General features: G+C 41.2%; 4 protein-coding genes across 5 annotated transcripts in view; 3 read left to right on the top strand and 1 right to left on the bottom strand.

The window, feature by feature from the left end:
* Window positions 1–1995: 1995 nt before the first annotated feature.
* LOC134195317 (sperm microtubule associated protein 2-like) lies at window positions 1996–4268 on the bottom strand. The gene is made up of 6 exons (XM_062664329.1): window positions 4221–4268; window positions 4100–4160; window positions 3984–4042; window positions 3165–3231; window positions 2983–3097; window positions 1996–2525 (listed from the first exon to the last, which is right to left on the bottom strand). The coding sequence occupies exons 1-6, from the start codon at window positions 4231–4233 to the stop codon at window positions 2085–2087; spliced, it is 756 nt and encodes a 251-aa protein (XP_062520313.1). The 5' UTR covers window positions 4234–4268; the 3' UTR covers window positions 1996–2084.
* Window positions 4269–4299: 31 nt separating this feature from the next.
* Window positions 4300–11299, top strand: LOC134195315 (serine/threonine-protein kinase 3-like). Its single transcript, XM_062664326.1, has 12 exons — window positions 4300–4389; window positions 4456–4539; window positions 4596–4839; window positions 7998–8080; window positions 8143–8224; window positions 8292–8357; window positions 8814–8915; window positions 9291–9428; window positions 9491–9589; window positions 9971–10193; window positions 10347–10558; window positions 10822–11299. Exons 1-12 carry the CDS (start codon window positions 4376–4378, stop codon window positions 10987–10989), a joined length of 1515 nt encoding a protein of 504 aa, XP_062520310.1. The 5' UTR covers window positions 4300–4375; the 3' UTR covers window positions 10990–11299.
* Window positions 11300–11320: 21 nt separating this feature from the next.
* On the top strand, window positions 11321–15913 carry LOC134195316 (serine/threonine-protein phosphatase 6 regulatory ankyrin repeat subunit B-like). Of its 2 annotated transcripts, XM_062664327.1 has the most exons (10): window positions 11321–11393; window positions 11552–11652; window positions 11724–11816; window positions 12151–12252; window positions 13917–14110; window positions 14171–14250; window positions 14544–14605; window positions 14665–14829; window positions 14912–14966; window positions 15415–15913. In XM_062664327.1, exons 2-10 carry the CDS (start codon window positions 11554–11556, stop codon window positions 15702–15704), a joined length of 1140 nt encoding a protein of 379 aa, XP_062520311.1. In that variant the 5' UTR covers window positions 11321–11393; window positions 11552–11553; the 3' UTR covers window positions 15705–15913. The 2 variants fall into 2 exon arrangements, with proteins under 2 accessions (XP_062520311.1, XP_062520312.1); XM_062664328.1 differs by lacking the exons at window positions 11321–11393; window positions 11552–11652 and having other exon boundaries at window positions 11732–11816; window positions 12096–12252.
* A 334-nt stretch (window positions 15914–16247) lies between these two features.
* LOC134195541 (uncharacterized sodium-dependent transporter YocR-like) overlaps window positions 16248–21801 on the top strand; it is a 6129-nt gene continuing 575 nt past the window's right edge. The window contains exons 1-13 of the mRNA XM_062664577.1: window positions 16248–16310; window positions 16368–16479; window positions 16735–16918; window positions 16979–17090; window positions 17842–18043; window positions 18822–18881; window positions 18972–19074; window positions 20295–20423; window positions 20561–20697; window positions 20812–20903; window positions 21308–21409; window positions 21472–21521; window positions 21645–21768. Of these exons, the coding sequence (XP_062520561.1) occupies window positions 16278–16310; window positions 16368–16479; window positions 16735–16918; window positions 16979–17090; window positions 17842–18043; window positions 18822–18881; window positions 18972–19074; window positions 20295–20423; window positions 20561–20697; window positions 20812–20903; window positions 21308–21409; window positions 21472–21521; window positions 21645–21768 (1440 nt within the window). The 5' untranslated portion in view covers window positions 16248–16277. The remainder of the gene's footprint in view (window positions 16311–16367; window positions 16480–16734; window positions 16919–16978; window positions 17091–17841; window positions 18044–18821; window positions 18882–18971; window positions 19075–20294; window positions 20424–20560; window positions 20698–20811; window positions 20904–21307; window positions 21410–21471; window positions 21522–21644; window positions 21769–21801) is intronic.

The raw sequence follows: 21801 nt of genomic DNA, 5'->3' as shown, positions 1-21801 counted from the left end.
ATGATGCTTGGGGAATAGAGAGAGACGTGTGTGTACTGTACAAGTGTACATGTTGCTAGGATCAACAACAACACAGCTGGTAGCAACACACTTGTAGGTGTGTTCACACTAGGTGTGTTCACTATGGTTTGCGAGCCTGGTTTGAGCTTGTTATCATACTTGAGTTAGCGTTAAACGTTGCACCTGCTCCAAGGATTTAGGTTGTACATATTTACGATAAATGAGTGTAATGGGGGTTTAGTGGGGGGAGCGTAATGGGGGTTTAGTGGGGGAGCGTAATGGGGGTTTAGTGGGGGAGGGTAATGGGGGTCTAGTGGGGGAGGGTAATGGGGGTCTAGTGGGGGAGCGTAGTGGGGGTCTAGTGGGGGAGCGTAATGGGGGTCTAGTGGGGGAGCGTAATGGGGGTCTAGTGGGGGAGCGTAATGGGGGTTTAGTGGGGGGGAGTGTAATGGGGGTTTAGTGGGGGGAGCGTAATGGGGGTTTAGCGGGGGGAGCGTAATGGGGGTTTAGCGGGGGGAGCGTAATGGGGGTTTAGCGGGGGGAGCGTAATGGGGGTCTAGTGGGGGAGCGTAATGGGGGTCTAGTGGGGGAGCGTAATGGGGGTCTAGTGGGGGAGCGTAATGGGAGTTTAGTGGGGGAGCGTAATGGGGGTTTAGTGGGGGAGCGTAATGGGGGTTTAGTGGGGGAGCGTAATGGGGGTTTAGTGGGGGGGCGTAATGGGGGTTTAGTGGGGGGGCGTAATGGGGGTTTAGTGGGGGGAGCGTAATGGGGGTTTAGTGGGGGGAGCGTAATGGGGGTTTAGTGGGGGGGAGCGTAATGGGGGTTTAGTGGGGGGAGCGTAATGGGGTTTAGTGGGGGGAGCGTAATGGGGTTTAGTGGGGGGAGCGTAATGGGGTTTAGTGGGGGTGCGTAATGGGGTTTAGTGGGGGTGCGTAATGGGGTTTAGTGGGGGGGGTGCGTAATGGGGTTTAGTGGGGGGGGGTGAGTAATGGGGTTTAGTGGGGGAGCGTAATGGGAGTTTAGGGGGGAGCGTAATGGGAGTTTAGTGGGGGAGCGTAATGGGGGTTTAGTGTGGAATTTAGTAGGGTTTTAGTGTGGGTTAAGTGGGAGTTTAGTGGAGTGTTTAGTAGGGGTTCAGTGAGGGTTTAGTAGGGGTTTGATAGGGGTTTAGTAGAGGTTTAGTGTGGGTTAGTAGGGGTTTAATAGGCGGTTAGTAGAGGTTTAATGGGGATTAGTAGGGTTTAATGAGAGGTTTAGTAGGGGTTTTTAGTGGATGGTTTAGTATGGGTTTAGTGGAGGGTATGTAGGGGTTTAGTAGGAGTGCAGTAGTGGTTTAGTGGGTTTAGTAGGGTTTAATGGGGGTTTAGTGGGGGTTTAGTGTGAGTTTAGTAGGGATTCAGTGAACCCCAACTCGTTAGGGTATGGTCGTTCTTAGAATTACATTTGTTGCATCTGTTGCTACACTTAGTAATCAGTAAACTGGACCATTGAGGCCTTGGAAGCCGTACGTCTGAACCATGGAAAGAGACAGCCAAATACTTTATTGGCATACTGAAAACCACAACAGTGCGACATTCAGTATTAACAGAAACTAAATCTTTTGCAAGGATTTACAAAGGATTAATAAGTTAATAATATATCATTAATATCAATTTTAACCTTCAACATTTAGGCCTGCTACGCCACTGAGTCAACATACAGTGTAAAGCAAGATGTGTTTTTGTTGCCATGGAGAGTGAATACTGACATTGGATTGGTTAAAGTGTAACAGGAAGTACTACCCTGTGACTTTGTAGTTTGTAACACAGTGCGACGCACACGTCTAAACCAGAAATATTAACCATCTTTGTGTGTTGCAACTGCAACTAACACACACACACACACACACACACACACACACACACACACACACACACACACACACACACACACACACACACACACACACACACACACACACACACAGCTCTGGACTGACTCATGAAACAGCCAATGTCCAGCTCCATACAATTGTATTATATACTTACTATATATCTAATCTACATATCTTATGTCCAATAGATAGACACCAAACTCATATGTCCTCATGTCTTCTTTGATCTCATCTTTCTGGCCAACGGAAGGCACAACTCTTGTAGACGCGCAGACGCTTGTGCCTGCAGTGACGCCGAAGATACCTTCCATGCCTTCGGGTTATAATCCTCTTGCTGGCCACGCTCCTTCGGCTGTGCAAGCTTCTGTGATGTCTCTGATAGTTCGTGGTTGAGTGCGGCACGAGAGACTTTCCATTGCACGCTTCTTGACGGTTTCCACTGCGGGTGAGGCTTCTTTTCTTCGGCTAGTTGAAGAGTGTGTGAAGACGGTTCAGCCGTCTTGGCTCTTTGTGGTACGGAACTTTCCCACGTGCTCCAGTCCCAATTTCTGAGCTCGTCTTCACTGTTGGGATACGTTTTGTGTTGACATAATGTGCGGAGTCGATCAGAGCAGCCGGCATGTTTTGCTGCGTCGCTGACAACTGTTTGAATCTACACATGATGATACAAGTGGGTGGTTAGTCTGGGTTGTAGAGGCTGGAGATGCAAAGAGATGTGGCAATCAGATTGAGGAGGTTACAGTGTGTGGCATAGATGGCAGATGAAACATGTACACGCATCAGGTGCTGATCATTGCAGCCAAATGGATCAATTGTATTGCAAATCTGTGATAGAGATGGACAGACAGACAAATGGACAGACAGAGAGACAGACAGACAGACATATACATAGAATATATTTCTACAGACATCATATGCATAGACAAATGAATCAATGGACAAACAAGTACACAGACAGTCAAACAAACAAAAAGAAACAATGAGATTAAACTAAAGCAACAAGTGCACACATTCCCTGTGTGTGTGTGTGTGTGTGTGTGTGTGTGTGTGTGTGTGTGTGTGTGTGTGTGTGTGTGTGTGTGTGTGTGTGTTCACGCATCATGACTAACTTCTCTTGCTGGTTCATATTCTCTGTGGGTCGCCTTAGGTTGTGATAAAACTTCCAGTCTTGGAGTGGATTTTGCTTTCTGTGCACTCTTTGACACTGGCCATATAGGACTAGGTCTGTTGCAAACAAGCAACCATCATGTAGACCAGCTGCCTATCTGTTAGAATCTATGAGGCTACTCACCGATCTCCTAGGTATTCTTTGTGTAAAACTTTCGGGCAAACGAGTTGTTCTTGATGTGCAGAGAGTACTGAGGAAGATGTGAAACAAATTGGTTATTAAAAGTAACAGCAGGAGTAAAAGACAAACAGACAGACAGACAAACAAACAGACAGAGACACACAAACAACAAACAGACAGACAAACAAACAGACAGACAAACAAACAGACAGGCAGGCAAACAAACAGACAGACACACAAACAACAAACAAACAGACAGACAGACACACAAACAGACAGACACACAAACAACAAACAAACAGACAGATAGACACACAAACAGACAGACACACAAACAGACAGACACACAAACAGACAGACAGGCAAACAGACAGACAGACACACAAACAACAAACAGACAAGCAAACAGACAGACAGACAGACACACACACAAAGAACAAACAGACAAGCAAACAAACAGACAGACACAAACAGACAGACAGACACACAAACAACAAACAGACAGACAGACAGACACACAAAGAACAAACAAACAGACAGACAGACAGACACACAAACAGACAGACAAGCAAACAGACAGACAGACAGACAGAAACACAAACAACAAACAGACAGACACACACACAAACAGACAGACAGACACACAAACAACAAACAAACAGACAGACAGACAGACACACAAACAGACAGACAGGCAAACAGACAGACAGACACACAAAGAACAAACAGACAGATAGGCAAACAAACAGACAGACACACAGACGGGCAAATTCATTCAGCCTCGGAGCTCCATACACCACGCGCGACAACTAAGTAGCTCACCAAAATTGGTCGTTTCCGGCCTCCACTTCGGTATGTTCCGATCCCAATAAACAGAACGTCTAAAGAGAAATTCATTGAGTGAGTGAGAGCGCCATCAGTGATGCATGCACGCAAACCTGTCTTCCAAAAATCCTTGCGGAATGGCCTTCGATGTTGATAATTCGTCGATACGACGAGCTAAATATTGTTCCTCAAATTATAAATTCGAAAGCGTATCAAATATAGCAAACGTCTCACTCTGAGCGGTCATGACAACAGGTGAACACGCCGGTTGCTAGATACAATAGCGCATGCGTGCTTATTGGTTATGTAAAAATACCCGGATATTTATAAATGCCCGTACGTGTGTCAGAGCTCTTGTCTTCTTCAGGTTTGACTTTGACGCTGATGCCATGAGCTTCCATGGGTAAGCTGATGCGTGCCGTTAGACGTATCGATGACCAACAAATTCATGCCCGTTGGTGTCTCATAGGGGCACCCTGACAAAGCTGAGTGAAGAAAGTCTGACGAAACCGCCAGAAGAAGTCTTCGACATTCTAGGCAAGATAGGAGAAGGGTAAACACTTAAAACATTACCTCATCAACAGATAAGCATGTTAGGATTGTTTACAGCTCATATGGCGCCGTTTTCAAGGCAATTCATCGCGAATCCGGGCAATTGTTGGCCATCAAGACTGTGCCCGTTGATACAGACCTGCAGGAGATTATCAAGGAGATTAGCATCATGCAGCAGTGCGATTCGCCGTACGTTGTGAAGTACTACGGCAGCTACTTCAAGGACACGGATCTGTGGATTGTGATGGAGTATTGCGGGGCAGGCTCCGTGTCCGACATCATCAAGAGAAGAAACAGACCGGTGAGATGATAGGTCACTTGATCGGATCTGTAGTGTGTGTGTGTGTGTGTGTGTGTGTGTGTGTGTGTGTGTGTGTGTGTGTGTGTGTGTGTGTGTGTGTGTGTGTGTGTCACTGTGTGTGTGTGTGTGTGTGTGTGTGTGTGTGTGTGTGTGTGTGTCACTGTGTGTGTGTGTGTGTGTGTGTGTGTGTGTGTGTGTGTGTCACTGTGTGTGTGTGTCTTTAGTTAAATTTAAGGCAACTGATAGAGAGATTGCAGGGGGTGGGTAAAGAATTTGGTGTACTGTACACGAGAATTTCGATTATAATTCAAGGTAATTGCAGTGCAACAAGACGGTAGTGACGATCATGATTACGAATACAATCTGGTACAACAACTCATGAACGGAACAACAAGTTTGTAGTCAGTTGTTCAGTTAGTAGCATTCGTTGATGCACCCAAATCATGGAGGCACAGTCTCTAAGTCTTACTGTGAGTGACAGCAAACTCGTCCACCTCTTGTCTTTCACTCGTAGGCAGTTGACGATGTTTCAATGCACGAGCATCATAGCCAATCCATTGAGTTTCTTAGTTGTCATTGTTGATTACGAGTAATGTGACTCGAATAGTGATAGAGAAAAACGTGAGACGCGTGTATGAAAGAATCCTATCAGTCTTGCAATATTCTGCGATGCAGCTAGCGTTGCTGTTGCAAGGAAATTTTTGAAGAAATGGGGTGCACCAGCTGCTGGTCATAACCCCTGGATTCGCTTCTGAGATTGAGATTTATGGATAGAGGAGTGAGACAAGAGATTTCTTGTTTGTTGTCCAGTAACAAAGGACTCGAGTTTTTCTCGAACTCGTGGCTGCTGGAGGAGTTTGAGTGTTAGTTTCTGTTTCTGTTAGACTAACTTGCTTGTGTGACTCTTGTGGATGAACACACGGTTGCACTGATTTAATATCAATATGCCACATGATGGAAATTGATTTCAGTACGTGACCCTTAGTTTCATTTCTAAAACATCATTGACAGATTTAGAGACGTTTTGTTTACGATTTTGCTGAGCTGCAGCATACAGTCTTTGTTCTTGAGGCAAGTTTGTAGTCTAACGTTTGATGTTGATTGCATGTTGGTAGTTGATGTTATGAAGGTACTTGTTGAGGTGTAAGTTGAAATTCAAAATTGAAAGTCAGGTTATATTTCTTAGTTGTCAGAAATTTCAGTGCACCGTTTCAGTGACTTACTTTCAGAGGGGAATATAACCCGGACACCGGACATTGTCTGGTCAAAACAAGTCCATGTCCGGCCATATATTGTGTTGTCCGGACATTGGCTACTGGAACGGTCACACCCAAATGGCATGATTCGGACACTCATAAGTCAGACTATGTGCACTATCAGAGAGTATGTTTTCTTGGGGTACATATCTACTATCCCAGTAAGCCTGAACTGGGAAGTGAGTAATGAGGTAGAGGTCACACCAGGTGTGCTTATTAGAGCATGTTACACCAATTATCTTAAATGGTTTCAGTTGATGATCCCTTGATCTCACTAGATAATTGGATAATAACCATTTGTACTTGGCTAATACATCCTTGATATGCAAAAAGTATTATCTTTTGGTTTCCTTTGTAGGAAGGGCTTAAATAATTTAGTAAACAGATGCCAGACCTTGTGGTTTCTAACCATTCAAGATCATCAGGAAGGTCCAAAAAACAGCGGAGATATTACAGATTTTCAAAGTTCACACTCATGGGGTCATAGACAGTATATATGCTTTTGTGTGAAGTGGTGAGACGGGTTACTGAGACACCAGTTGCCGTAAAATACAAATTTTCACCTAGAATGCGTGTAGCACAGCACCAAATATGAGGACATGAATTGGTAGAAACATCGTCCCCAAGACGGTAATCAAACATCCTGATTTGTGAATGTTTTCTTTCTTGTCATTGTCAAATAGCAGTGACTGCTGTTTCTTTGAAAATTCCAGTCCTTCTGGAAAGATCCTAAACGGTTTCTTTCAAAGAGCCTTTTGGCAGACTATTCTGTCAGCACACTAAGTAACTGCAGAAAATGTGAATACCGATTTAGTATGCCTTGATAATAAAATGAAGGAGTGACTAGGTTGGTGTGACACCAAAACTTCTTTGTCATATAATTGCCTTTCTTGACACCCAAACATGGCAAAGAAAATCTAACGTTCAAACTTCTGAGCAAGATAGTGAAGACAAAACGTTGATGATAATGCAGAGGTTAGAGAAGCTGTAAAAACTCTTGCTGTTCATTTTGCCAAACCATTAGAAAGCAAAGGAGTTAATATTCTTGCTCTTCATGTTGCGGAGGTAGTCCATTATGCTAGAAAATATCTGCACATCAAGGTGTGCTATGAGTCTGTGTGGTACATAGTTCACACCTGTCCAGACATAGTATTTGTCTCCCCTTAACTACCACACATGTTGAAAGGATGTTTTCATCGCTGAAACTGATCAAGAAAGACCGGCACACCAGCATGAGCAACACCACCTTGTCTGACCTTATGGAAGTATACCATGAAGGACCATCACTTCAAGACTTTCACGCTGACGCCACTATTCGGCTGTGGTGGCAACAATGCAAGACCAACTGCTGTCCTAATGAAGGTTTCAGAAAGCAATACTGAGCAAGGAAAACTGGAGAGTTGACCCAAGACGATAGCACTAGCAGCTTTAGTTTAGATGACTGGGACATGTGGCATAATCCTCTAGGACCGCGTCTACAAATAGTTTTCCAGAAGCTCTGACTGAATACAATTTTGCACATTGTTGTGCTAGTGCACTTCCAAGTTTGTCTTTTGAGGTTCCATAAATTTTTCACTTTATTGTAACGCAATAAAAGATTGCTTTGCAGGTATGTTGTCTCAAAGTTGTTGTGGTTATTGTTATGCTTTGTATAGATGTCAAATAATAGAAATAAAGTGTTGTTTGCGGGGTCAAAATTTGTTAGAATGGGCGTGGTCTAAATGGGCGTGGCTTTGACAAACCTGTTGGTCCGGACAAAAAATTTCCTTATATTCCGCTCTGTACTTTGGTTTCATTCTTATCTATTGTGAGATGCATCCCTCCAATACAATAGTCTGATGTATTGTGAGATGCATCCCTCCAATCTAATGTATTTGTAACCAACGTTTATGTCCATTACAGCTATCAGAACCAGAAATTGCAATCATACTCAGCATGACTCTCAAGGGTCTCGAATATCTTCACTTCAAACGGAAAATTCACAGGCAATACTCGTTCAGCACATTTGTATCTACATTCTCTCCTTACATTCTGCTTTCCATTACAGAGATATTAAAGCAGGAAATATCCTTCTCAACACTGACGGACATGCCAAACTAGCAGACTTTGGTGTTGCAGGACAACTGACTGTAAGTTTTAACAAACACAAATTTACTTACTTAATTAATTATATAATGTATTATGTATTGATGTTAGGATACAATGGCCAAACGCAATACAGTAATAGGGACTCCATTTTGGATGGCTCCTGAAGTTATTCAGGTGGGTGGATTTTTTTATATTTATTGTGTGTATTTAATTTTTAATTGATTTTAATTGATTTTAATTTTTTATTTGTTTTGATGAGAAAGGATGAATGAGGCGACCAGTTAGTAACATGTGAATAGACAGATGTGGATTCATGGACATATTGGAGATACAGATGGACTTGCTGACTGACGGTCACAGATGAAGGAATCTGGATTGATGAAGGACAGACAGGCAGACTAGATTTTCTGTTATTGCCATGTATTAGTTCAATTTATGAAAATATATATTATTGAGATGGACAGACAGACAGACAGACGGATAGATGAACAGACAGACAGACAGACGAACAGACAGGCAGACATGCATGTAGATGGACAGACAGACAGACATACAGGCAGTCATGCTGTCAGTTGGCGTAATTTTCTTTTGCTAAATTTGTTTGATTTGCTCACGTGTTTGGTTGTGTAGGAGGTGGGGTATGATTGTATGGCTGACATTTGGTCTGTGGGCATCACAGCACTTGAGATGGCTGAAGGCAAACCACCATATGCTGACATACATCCTATGAGGGTGAGACATCCAATTCAATGTGTGTGTGTGTGTGTGTGTGTGTGTGTGTGTGTGTGTGTGTGTGTGTGTTTGTCTGTCTGTTTGTTTGTTGGATTGTATATTTGTTTATGTTTTTGGTTATTTGTTTGTCTGTCTGTTTGTTTGTCCATATGCTTTTGTTTTTATTTGTCTGTCTGTCTGTATGTTTGTCTGTCTGTTTGTCTGTCTGTCTGTCTGTTTGTCCATATGCTTTTGTTTTTATTTGTTTGTCTGTCTGTCTGTCTGTTTGTCTGTCTGTCTGTTTGTCTGTCTGTTTGTCTGTCTGTCTGTTTGTTTGTCAAGTAATCTACAAGTTCTACTAATACAACAGTCTCACACTTTACTCTTCATTTCTAGGCAATTTTTATGATACCAACCAAACCTCCTCCAACTCTCAAGGAACCTTCACGTTGGTCTCATGAATTCCAAAGTTTTCTCGAAAAATGTCTTGTTAAAAATCCTGAAGAGAGAGCATCAGCAACGGTCTTACTAAAGGTGACACGTTCTCTGATCTGGTGATGCCTTGTGTTGTGTAACACACAGAATTTGTGTTCTAGCATCCGTTTGTTCGGAATGCAAAATCGATTTCTATTTTGAAAGGCATGGTTACCGAGTCTTTGGAAGCAATGGAAAGTCAAGTGTCAGTGGACAGTGATGTAGGAATGTGTTAATGATATTGTTTATGTATTTGCTTATCTGTTTGTTCGTTTGTCTGTTTGTCTGTATGTTTGTCTGTGTGTGTTTGTTTGTTTGTCTGTTTGTTTGTCTGTCTGTTTGTTTGTCTGTTTGTCGGTTTTTTGTCTGTGTTTGTTTGTCTGTTTGTCTTTCTGTTTGTCTGTCTGTTTGTTTGTCTGTCTGTTTGTCACCCTCTAAGCAAAGCAACTAAGTACTACCCAAGCCAATAGGGCTTGGTTCTTGTTTGTCTGTCTGTCTGTCTGTTTGTTTGTGTGTTTGTCTGTCTGTCTGTTTGTCTGTCGGTTTGTTTGTCATTCTGTTAGAAAGTATGTGAAACGTTTAACTGTCTTTCTTTCAACCAGGAGGAAGACGAAGTTGTTGATGATGAGGATGACGATTTGGACACAGGGACAACACGTATTAATGGTTCAGACTCGGGTACTATGATCACACACAGCAGTGGTGATTCGTCTTCTGTAAGAACAACTGACAGTGAGATGGGTACAATGATCTCACGTGATTCAGATGTCAATACAATGGTGGTTAACAGTTCGGATGAGGAATTTGTATCAGACACAATGCGACGTAAGAGAAATAGATGGCAATGGGTGGATTTTGATGCACATGACACACGCACACGTGCACGCGCGCGCACACACACACACACACACACACACACGCACGTGCATGCACACACACATACACACAAGTTTTAGACACATTTCTTGTTTCCTTTAGGAGTGGACACTCTCCATCTTGATAGCAGTGACAATAAAGATGAATATCGACCGGCATTTATGGATCACTTTGATCGTATGGATGGCAGAAGTAGATCAACACAAGAGAGTTCGGATGGTACGGGTCCTATTCTACGGAAGTCAGGGGCAGGGGCAGGAGCAGGCATGGCAGCAACAAAAGATGGGCGTCGGTCTCACACAGATTTTGAATATGTGAGGGAGTTGATATAAATATAGGAGTAGTTGTTGGGTTTGTTTGGATTTTATTGTTTGTGGTTGTTTATCTCTGTGTGATGATAGGCTGGATGGGATTAGACTCACACACACATGCACGCACACACACACCACACACACACACACACACACACACACACACACACACACACCAAGACAACTTGTCAAGTGTACAAATGTTTGTTACATTATAGCAATAGACAATTGTAATATCAGTCACTCATTTCTGTATTTTCTTGTAGTTGAGAACGTTGTCTATCGAAGAGCTTCAGCAGCGGTTGACAAATCTGGATCCTGAAATGGAGAGGGAGCTGGAAGAGTTAAGGCAGCGATATCAAGCAAAGAGGAAGCCAATCCTTGATGCAGTGAACGCAAAGAAGAAAAAACAGAAACACAAGACGGCGGCTTGATTGAACATTTCTTGTATTATGTTTGGAGAGTAAGCGACTAGCAATAGAGAATAGTGCAGAGTTAGCTTTAATGAATGAGTGATATTGACGAGGTCGTGATGTCTGATCATTTAGTCAGTTTTCATGATTGATTCACTGGTATGAAGTGAATAGAATTTTCTCAAAGAAACAAGCAGGCTCTGAGACGCAAGAATGATATTTACTATTGCTACAGTGTACGATATTGTGTCTAAATACTTTATGTTGTCTAATTTAATTAAATGATATTTTGTGTTTTGGGCACGTGTAGCATCACGTGATTGTAATTAAGTGGCATGTGTAGTAAAACTTTAGGCATGCGCAAACGCTTGTCCGCGGGGAAATTTGTTTGTCACTTCGTTGTTTGCGTGTCTACCGCGTTTGAGGTGAGTAGTTTACAATAGTCATGTAGCTATACGAACGATATAAACTAATGTATGTAGACTGGGATAGACAGTAGAGTTAGAATGGGGCGAGCAGAGTTTGCACCTACTTTGTAATGTCTTACAAGTATTACACGCGCTTTCGTTAATTTTAATTCTAGAAATGAAGATAGAAATGTATGAAGCAGTGGAGAGAGGAGATATTGAATCAGTAACGCGTCTTTTGGATAATGGAGTTGATATCAATAGAGGGTATTATGGGGTATGTGTTGTGAGTTCTAATGTGTGTATTGGATGTTGAAATGAACTGCACGTCGTTTGATCTCAAAATAGGACACTCTTTTGATAAAAGCGTGTTTGAATAATCAGAAGGAAATGGTTGAGTTGCTACTCACTAAATCGGCAGATGTTAATGAAACTGGCTATGTGAGTTGATTGAGTGTGTGAAAGTGTGATGTGTTGTTGATAAGATGATAGATATCAACTAGATGTAACAATCTAATCCAACAATCAACGTTTTTGTTTGTTTTTGCTGGTCAAGAGGCAGCAGTGTTGACTTGTGACTGGCTGAAGCAGCCATTGCATGCAGAGATGAATAATCTTGTTGGTTTTTATTTCATTCAACTTGGACTGTTGGAGACTATTTTTGCAGTAGTTATTGTCTTATCAGGTCGTCTTCATTTTCTATTTTCTTTTCTCTTGCAGCATGTGTACAGTGTGATGGAGGAATAATGATAATAATACATTCTTGTGTATGCAGTGGAGACGAACAGGTTTGATTGTGGCAGCATGGAAGGGATTTGTTGATATAGCGAATATCCTTTTGAAGACCAAAGATATTAATGTGATGAAGGGAGATGATGTGAGTTTGAGTATTGAGAGGTTGAGTTGATATTGTGGTGTCTGTTGTGCATGTATTAAACATATTTGTGAGTGTAATGCATTCATTTTGCTATTGTTTGTGTTTGTGTGTTGATCATTCTATTGAATGTCTCATTGTGTGTATTGAATGGAATGTTTATTACCTTAGGGGTCATCCATAATTGTCGACATTTACTAAAGCGTACAAAGCGCACTCTTTTCTGCAAACCCTTCCCCCTCTCCTAAGCATACAATGTACATAAAAATGTTGGTTATGTGAAGCTATTTCTAATGTACCATGGTATTACAATAATATATAAAATAAAATAATTAGAAGCTTTTTGCTTTTGAAGATTGATATGCACATTTTGTTGTACTGGCCAGCGGTTTCCATTGTTGTTGCACTTTCTGCACAGCTTTCTCGTGAGACAAAGATGGGCTGGCAAAGAAAAAAGTGTTTACAAACTCCTGGTACCTGTTTGCCCATGTTTTATCACACTTCTGACCGTCTGTTAGTATCTACCGCAGGGTACAGTACTTTCCCAAGCCATGTACATGTTAAACACGTGCCATGAGCACTTAGCATGCACACTACAGTCTACTCGTCATACACTTGTGATGGATAGTTACAAACATAGATACAACACGCGTGCACGTAAATGCAATATCCTGACTTTAGTATCACTTTCTATCTACTTCTGGACCAAATGAAATTATTGACATTTTATGCTCCGTTCCAAAAGCTTACAACTACTCTTACCCTCTCCTCCTAGCGCACGCTTTGTGTGTACACTTGAATAAATGTCGACAATTATGGATGACCCTTATTAACATAAACACTCACTATGTTAGTCTCTATTTGTTGCATGTCTGTTTCTCATCCCCAGGCTCAAACTGACTCATGCAGTTGAGCCATTACGTATACCATTACCATGTGTAGTTATGCCCTTCCATGATGGGCAAGTGGGGTCTTTACCCTCATCTGGGTACCGACCAACCAGGCAGGTGAGCCCAGCAGGGTACATGTTTCTGTGTAGTCCACACGGCGATCAATGACTAGCTAATTTGATATAGATTGCAGGCATTACGATGACCACGAACTCTGTACAGCACGCCTAGTGGATATCAATGACTATAGAAACTTCCTACGACTGAAATGAGTCATAGTCTCATGGACAAAGCTAGAGAAACATGAGAAAGAAAGACAGACAAGTTTCATAATTTACTGTCGTCACTGGGGTTTGAACCCCAAACCATTATCATTACCATTACCATTATATCCATTTATGTACACTTGACACCAGAAGTCAGCAGACACAGTTATTCAAGGAACACAACAGATCATTAGTCTATACTATAGTATAGTGAATCTGATACTAAAATTTTAGTCTAGAGGTCTGATTTGGGGATGCACACCAATAATCCTCCACACCAACAAAATCTTTCTTGTTGATGTACAATATATCATGTAGTTGAGGAGAACAGACATCTCATAAGAAGTCGAGACGTACAATGCACGTGCTCTGGTTGTATCACACATGCACATTACAAGAATAATGGGGTAGTGGTGAAATGTGTGGAGCATGTTGTTGAGATGTGGGGGATGATGAGAAACAGATATGCAACAAATAGGGAGCTTATCTTATCAGTTTCTTGTTTACTCAGTATGGAAGGACAGCCATCCATGTTGCTGCAGAGAATAATCACAGGACCATTGTAGAGAGTCTTTTGTCTTGTTCTGTTCCTGTTGATATCAATGATACTCGTGGTCGTACACCACTGTGGTTGGCTGCCCTTAATGGTCATGTGTGTTGTGTTGATGTTCTCCTAAAACATGGAGCGAGTTCCCAACATGAGAGGTGATGCATTCAATATCTTTCAGTCAATAATATTACTAACGTGATGTCATTGTGGGATAGTAAGTATGGATCACCACTGGAGATTGCCAAGCGACATGGTCACAGTAATGTGGTTGAGATGATGGAAGAAGCCATAAGATGTAAGTGAAAGAAACAATTAATTTGTGTTTTTGTTTTTCTTCTTTTGATTTAATGTGATGATTTTGGTGTGAGGTTAGATTGATATTGTTGAATGATTTGCTTGTTATCTTGATTGCATATGGTTTTAATTTAGTTGAGTTTGTGTGCATGAGTGAGTGTGTGTGTGTGTGTGTGTGTGTGTGTGTGTGTGTGTGTGTGTGTGTGTGTGTGTGTGTGTGTGTGTGTGTGTGTGTGTATTTAATATCATCATGTTTATTGCACATTTTAAGTGACGTTATCTTTTCTCTTATAGTGAGATCTCATCCCTATATGGAGGGTCATGTGTCTGTTATGAGACATCAAGACCAACAGACAGTAATGTGACTTTTTCATGTCTATTTGTCTGTTTCCCAAGTTGTGTTTGTGTTGCATAGATTGCTGAACTGCAGAGTGAAGTCGGGAAGATGAAAGAAGAATTAAGACAATCAGTCCATGAGAGTGAAATGACAAAACTGAGAAGGGAGATCCAACAGAAAGAGGAGGAACTGACATGTCTCATGTCTACTCTTGCTATTGTTAGCAGAATGGCAAGCGAGAGAGTAGGACAAGCACACATAGAGCTTGCAGATATGTAGGATATGATTGTTGATATCAATTATTGTTTGTTTTGTTGTCTTGCAGGTTGGTGAAGGTCACACAACTTGTGCTGAGTGTCACATGTTGTCACAGGCAGCAGGTAATGACATAAAAAGAAAGATCGACTTGGAGAGAGATGCATGGTGTATACATGTACAAGCATGTTGCTTTTTTGTCATAAACCATTGTAGTGGAGGATTTGATATTAAAGTTACAAAATGGGTTTGGGAATAGAGAGGACAGATTCTATTATATTGATTAATTAAATTATGTTAAGTTTAGTAGAGCTACCTAACGCACACACACACACACACACACACACACACACACACACACACACACGTAGACACACACATGCACACACACACACGTAGACACGCACATGCACACACACACACATGCACACACACACACGTAGACACGCACATGCACACACACACACACCACTTATGATAAAACAGTTAGTGAAATGTGTTCGGTTTATTTCTAATGCCAACTTGTTGTTTGTTTTTTAAATTATTATTTTCTATAATATTTGTTTATGTCAGGTACATCAGTGAGTGAGGACGAATGTGCTGTTTATGTGTCTCGTGTTGTGCGTGCCGTCCAGCATGTCAGCTCCACCAGGTGGTATGCCATCGGTTCTGCTTGTGGCAAAACGTTTGATCAACTCCAGCAACTCAAGTTCTTACCAGACGACAGTGATAAAGTGCAGGCTCTCTTTGATCAATTAGCACAGCAAATGGGAAGGAAGAGAGCTGCAGACAAGCTGCTAGAGGCGTGTAACTTAATGGCCAATCCTACATACGCTGCCGTGCTTGAAGAGATGGAGAAATGAAGTGTCGAGCAGTGACTGTTGGATGACGTTTGATATCAATATGGATTGCTTTATTAGTGGAGTGGATGTTGCTACGTGTTGCTGTTGTGTTGGATTGTTTGATGTGGATTGTAATATTTAGTTTTGTTTGTTTGTGTTGTCATTGTGTATGAAGTGGGCGTGTAGTGTTTGAATGTCGAATAATTAGAATGTGTTGCTACTGCAAGAGATATCTATTGTACATTGAATGAGCAATGTTGCAAAGTCTCATCGTAGACACACACACACACACACACACACACACACACACACACACACACACACACACACACACACACACACACACACACGTCATTTGTTTCCATCCGGATTATGTTACAAATGTTCTGTCATTGTCACGTGAAGATGACTGATACCAGACGCTGATGATGGGATTTGTTGTACAGTACAGTACATCTCTCCTTTTGTATGTGTCTAGCTATGCATTTTGTTTGCAGCGACTGCACGTGCACAAACACGTGGCATAATGACGTCATTATTATATACATTCGGGGATTCTGTCCACTTGTCTTGTGACATATCTGTCACGTGAAGATGGCAGACACCGTCACAGACGCTGCTGATGGGGTTGGTTGTAGATCTCATCTTTATTGTGTTTATTATAATTTTGCATTGTGTTTGCAGCCACTGTTTAAGTCTAAACTCGGTCTTGTTCTCTCCTGCTTGGGATGCGTTGTTGGAACTGGCAACATTTGGCGATACCCGCGCATTGTAGCAAACAACAGTGGAGATGAAGGTTGGAGGAATACTTGCAACATGTAGCAAAACTTTATTATTGCGTACATAGTGAAGCCTCGAAGTTTCAAACGTTTTGCGGTTGACGTAGAGCGCGTTAGAGGTGTAGAAATCCGAGGCTAAACTTTTAATAAATTAATTTAATTAAAACAATTTACATTGTAATAAATTCAATTTAAAAAGGAATTTTTATTTACTAGTCAGCTGCTGCCCTTTTTGGTCTCAAATAACAAATATTGTTGATATCAATTGGCAGGTGGTTTGACGTTCTTGATTCTCTGGTTTTGTGGTCTGTGGGTGTGGTCGGTTCCTATTTTGCTCGTTGAGTATGCAGTGGGCAGATACACTCGAAAGAACGTCCTTCAATCGTTTCGCATTATGGCTGGTCCGTATGCTCAGTGGATGGGAGGATTTATTGCATTTGTTGTGCTCGGCATTGCGTATGTATACTTGTTGGGAAGTTGATATTAATTTGTTTGGAATTGGAGTTTGTTGTGTAGTGCATATTACAGTGTTGTTCTTGGATGGTGTTTCTATTACTTTGTTTATCACTGTGCGTTTGCATTGCCGACAACGTATGGTGAGTCGTATGAAGAATGGGACAACTTACAGGTGATTAAGTGAGGCTGTGTAGTGTTACATGATTTGTCTGTCTGCTTCTTTGTTTGTTTGTCTGTTTGTCTATCTATCTGTCTGTTTGTCTGTCTGTCTGTTTGTCTGTCTATATGTCTGTCTGTCTATGTGTCTGTCTGTCTATATGTCTGTCTGTCTATGTGTCTGTCTGTCTATGTGTCTGTCTGTCTATGTGTCTGTCTGTCTATGTGTCTGTCTGTCTATGAGTCTGTCTGGTTATGTGTCTGTCTGGTTGTTTGTGCACACACACACACACACACACGTGTGTGTGTGTGTGTGTGTGTTTGTTTGTCTCTGATCATGTGTTTGTTTGTCTGTTTTTTATGTGTCTGAATGTCTGTTTGTTTGTCTGTGTGTGTCTGTTTATCTGTCTGTCTGTCTGTCCATCTATCCATCTGTTTGTCTGTCTGTTTGTGTGTCTATCTATGTGTCTGCCTGTTTGTGTGTCTGTTTGTTAGTGTGTTTGTCTGTTTGTTTGTGTGTGTGTGTGTGTGTTTTTGTTTGTGTGTGTGTGTGTTTGTCTGTTTATGTGTCTGTCTGTTTGTCTGTCTGTTTATGTGTCTGTCTGTGTGTTTATGTGTTTGTCTGTCTATGTGTCTGTCAGGTTGTTTGTCTATCTGTCTGTTTGTATGTATGTATGTATGTATGTATGTATGTATGTATGTATGTCTGTCTGTTTGTTTATTTGTCTCAATGGTGAAGAAAATAATTTTTCTTGTTCTAAAACTAGACCAGCAATTATCCTATTCTTTGTCATGGCATCGCTGTCACAATCGGCTTCTTATCCATCATCAAGGGTGTGAAGACCATCGAACTTGTCAACAAGATCATCGTTCCCACTCTACTTCTTATTGTTGCCTTCTCTCTTGCCTGGTCGTTGAGTTTGACTTATTCATATGAAGGAATTTCTTACCTCTTCAGTCCAGACTGGGGTATGATATCATGGTTGCCATGCATTTCTATCAGTACAAAAAGCTGTTGTATGTTTTGTCTTTCAGTTTGTTTGTTTGTTTATGTGTGTGTTAGTTTTTGTTTGCTTGTTTGTTTATGTTTGTGAGTGTGTGTTTGTGTATTTGTCTGTCTGTCTGTTTGTTTGTTTGTTTACCCTTTTGACTGTGTTTACTTGTTTGTCTGTTTGTTTACTTGTTTGTCTGTTTCTTTACCTGTTTGTCTGTTTGTTTACCTGTTTGTCTGTTTGTTTATCTGTTTGTTTACCTGTTTGACTGTTTGTTTACTTGTTTGTCTGTTTGTTTACCTGTTTGTTTATCTGTTTGTTTACCTGTTTGTTTACTTGTTTGTCTGTTTGTTTACCTGTTTATCTGTTGGTTTACCTGTTTATTTGTTTGTTTATCTGTTTGTCTGTTTATCTGTTGTCTGTTTGTTTACTTGTTTGTCTGTTTCTTTATCTGTTTGTCTGTTTGTTTACCTGTTTGTCTGTTTGTTTATCTGTTTGTTTACCTGTTTGTTTACTTGTTTGTCTGTTTGTTTACCTGTTTATTTGTTTGTTTACCTGTTTATCTGTTTGTTTACCTGTTTATTTGTTTGTTTACCTGTTTATCTGTTTGTTTACCTGTTTATCTACTTGCTTGTTTGCTAGTGTGTAAGCTAAATATTCAGCCAATAGTTGCTTGTTCACATCCACATGGACATGCAACACATAGGAACTGAACCAACATTGTGCTGAACGTATCAGTTGAATTGTGTGTTCAGATGTGTTCAAGACTCCTCAAGTGTGGGTTGATGCTGTCACTCAAAATGCATGGGACACAGGTAGGTGCTGTATAGTACATTTGCCTTTGTGTATGTCTCTGTGTATGTTCAACTGGTTTATGCATTTGTAATATATTATGGTATTTGCAGGTGCTGCTAGTGCATTACTTCTCACGTATGCTATATACATGCGACGTCATGATGGCATTGTCTCTATGGGAACCATCACTCCACTTGCCAATAATTTTGTCAGGTAAAGATCATCATCATTGTCATTATTAATTTATTTAATTATTGTTTCTTATTTATTTATTTTATTTATTTATTATTTTTTATTTATTTATTTAAGTATTGTCGGGCTCAACCAGATCAGTCTGGTTTGTAAAGTCTATTACGAGTACCGGAAGCAAACCCTGCTTCAGAAGTACTTAGACCATCATGGCTGTCTAGAAAGAAGACATGACTTTACGAAGGATCCGAGTAGATCCCAGAAGCACTGCTTTCTGTAAGTGCTGCAGGTTTTGATGACCTGGAATAATGTCCAGCCACCGTGCAATACCTGCGTGCACTGTGCCCAAAGCTCCCAAGACCACCGGAACCACCAGTGTTCGACAATGCCACATGTGGCTTATCTTCACTCGCAAGTCGCTGTACTTCGCCAACTTCTCAGCATGTTTCTTGGCAATGATGTTGCCATCAGTAGGACAGCTGATCAATAAGAAGACAAGCGTTTGTCTTCCTATTTCTGAGACAGATGTCTGGACGATTGGCTTTGATCTTCTTGGCAGTGGGGATGGTGGTATCTCAGATCATCCATGTAAAGTAGATGACTGATAAGCTGACGTTTGGCAGTCTCACCATGCTCAGTGGTCATCCGGTAGCCATAACCGGTTCTGTTCAACTCCTTGCTCAGAGGATTGAGAGCCATACAGAAGAGAAGTGGAGAAAGTGAGTCACCTTGGAAAATACTCCTCCTGATCTGCATAAGCCTTGTCTTGATCGTACTGTTCCCGTAAGAAAGCACCATCGATGTCCTCCAACTCTTCATCACACATGACAGGAACTTGCACAAGATTGGACTGATCTTATGCAGCTGAAGGCATTGGAGCAACCAACTGTGTGGCACGCTGTCATAGGCTTTCTGGTAGTCCACCCAAGCCATGCTCAAGCTCTTGTGCCTGGTCCGGAGCCATGAGGTTTCTCTGAACCAAATGCTCTGCAATCCTCTGCCTGATGACTGAGGTGAGGGTCTTATAGAAGACAGACAGACACGTGATAGGCCGGTAATTTTTGGCCTGGTCAGTCTTGTCATTCTAGGAATCAGAGTGGTTGTTCCTTGAGACAACCATTTGGGTTGTCTCTTTATTTATTATTTATTTTATTTATATTATTTTTATTTATTATTTATTTAATTAAATAATTAATTATTTATTATTTATTATTAAATTTTTGTAAATGTTTACTATTTTATAGTTTGTGCTGCGGAATCATGATTTTCTGCAATGTCTTTTCGGTGTTGGAGTCGGAAGGACGTGACAAAAAATACATTGTGTCTGTTTTGAAAGACAATGGACCAGCCAATACAGGACTTACGTTCATATGGTTGGAAGCCGTGTGTGTGTGTGTGTGTGTGTGTGTGTGTGTGTGTGTGTGTGTGTGTGTGTGTGTGTGTGTGAGCTTCATGTTTCGTACACATGTAGCTAAAGATGTACTTATTGATATCAATGTATCTTCTGCAGGATGCCACTGCTTTATAACAGCATTGGTGTTGGTCGATTTCTTGCCATTTTGTTTTTCTTGTCGTTGTCATTTGCTGGTCTCAGTTCCCTCATTGCAATGTTTGAGTTGTTGGCCACTCTTCTACGTGACTTTAGAGGTACATGTGTACTGTACATGTTGTTGTTATCAATAACTTTGTTTTTGTGAATTGAGAAATGTGTTAGTGTTTTAGACGTCGAATGTGTGATGTGTTTATGTTTATTGTTTGTAGTTCCACGTATACCTGCTGCAATTACTGTGGGTGTGGTTACCTTTTTGCTTGGTTTGCCATCAGCAATGCATCTGGACATTTTGGTCAATCAGGTGAAGTGCCAACAAACACAGAAGGCAGACAGACAGACAGACAGACAGACAAATATATACAGACAGAGGGCAGACACAAAGACAAACAGACGAACAGATTGACAGACAGACAGGCAGACTGACAGACAGACTAATGTACAGACAGAAGACAAACACAGATACAGACAGACAGACTAATGTACAGACAGAAGACAAACACAGATACAGACAGACAGACAGATATTGGTGTTGATGTTTTCAATAAATGTTTTTTGACAGACAGACACAGACAGACAGACAGGCAGACAGATAGACAGACAGACAGACAGACAGACAAATGTACAGACAGAGGACAGACAGAGACAAACAGTTGAATAGCAAACAGACAATACAGTTTAAATATATTGTTTCCATCTCTACATTAGGATTATGTGTGGGGGTTTGCTCTTCTACCTTGTGGTTTCGCTTTTGTTGCCTTAGTGTGGCGCTACGGGGCTGACAAATTTCGAAGCGTTGTCGTCAACGATGTAAACCTGTGGTTACTAAAATCTCAGTAGATTAATGGTAATGTAATTAAATGTTTTTACAGTATGGTCTGTCTGACTGGACATTGCCATGGATTTGGGGAATTGTTATTCGGTGAGGATGCAAATGTGTGTGTGTGTGTGTGTGTGTGTGTGTGTGTGTTGTGTGTGTGTGTGTGTGTGTGTGTGTGTGTGTGTGTGTGTGTGTGTGTCATGTGATTAAAGTGATTTGTGTTAGGTTCGTGACGCCCTTTGTTGGAGTTGGGATCATTGTGTGGTGGATTGTTGAGAATATTAGGGATGATAGCTACCCTTTGTGGCATAAGATGTCAGCAGAAAGTTTGGTGATGGTGTTGTGTCAGGTAATACATCCATCCATACATGCATGTACATAT

The sequence above is a fragment of the Corticium candelabrum genome, chromosome 20, assembly GCF_963422355.1.
Source record: "Corticium candelabrum chromosome 20, ooCorCand1.1, whole genome shotgun sequence".
Lineage (NCBI taxonomy): Eukaryota > Metazoa > Porifera > Homoscleromorpha > Homosclerophorida > Plakinidae > Corticium > Corticium candelabrum.
The sequence above is the reverse complement of the archived record's forward strand: the minus strand, read 5'-3'. Positions and strand labels throughout refer to the sequence as shown.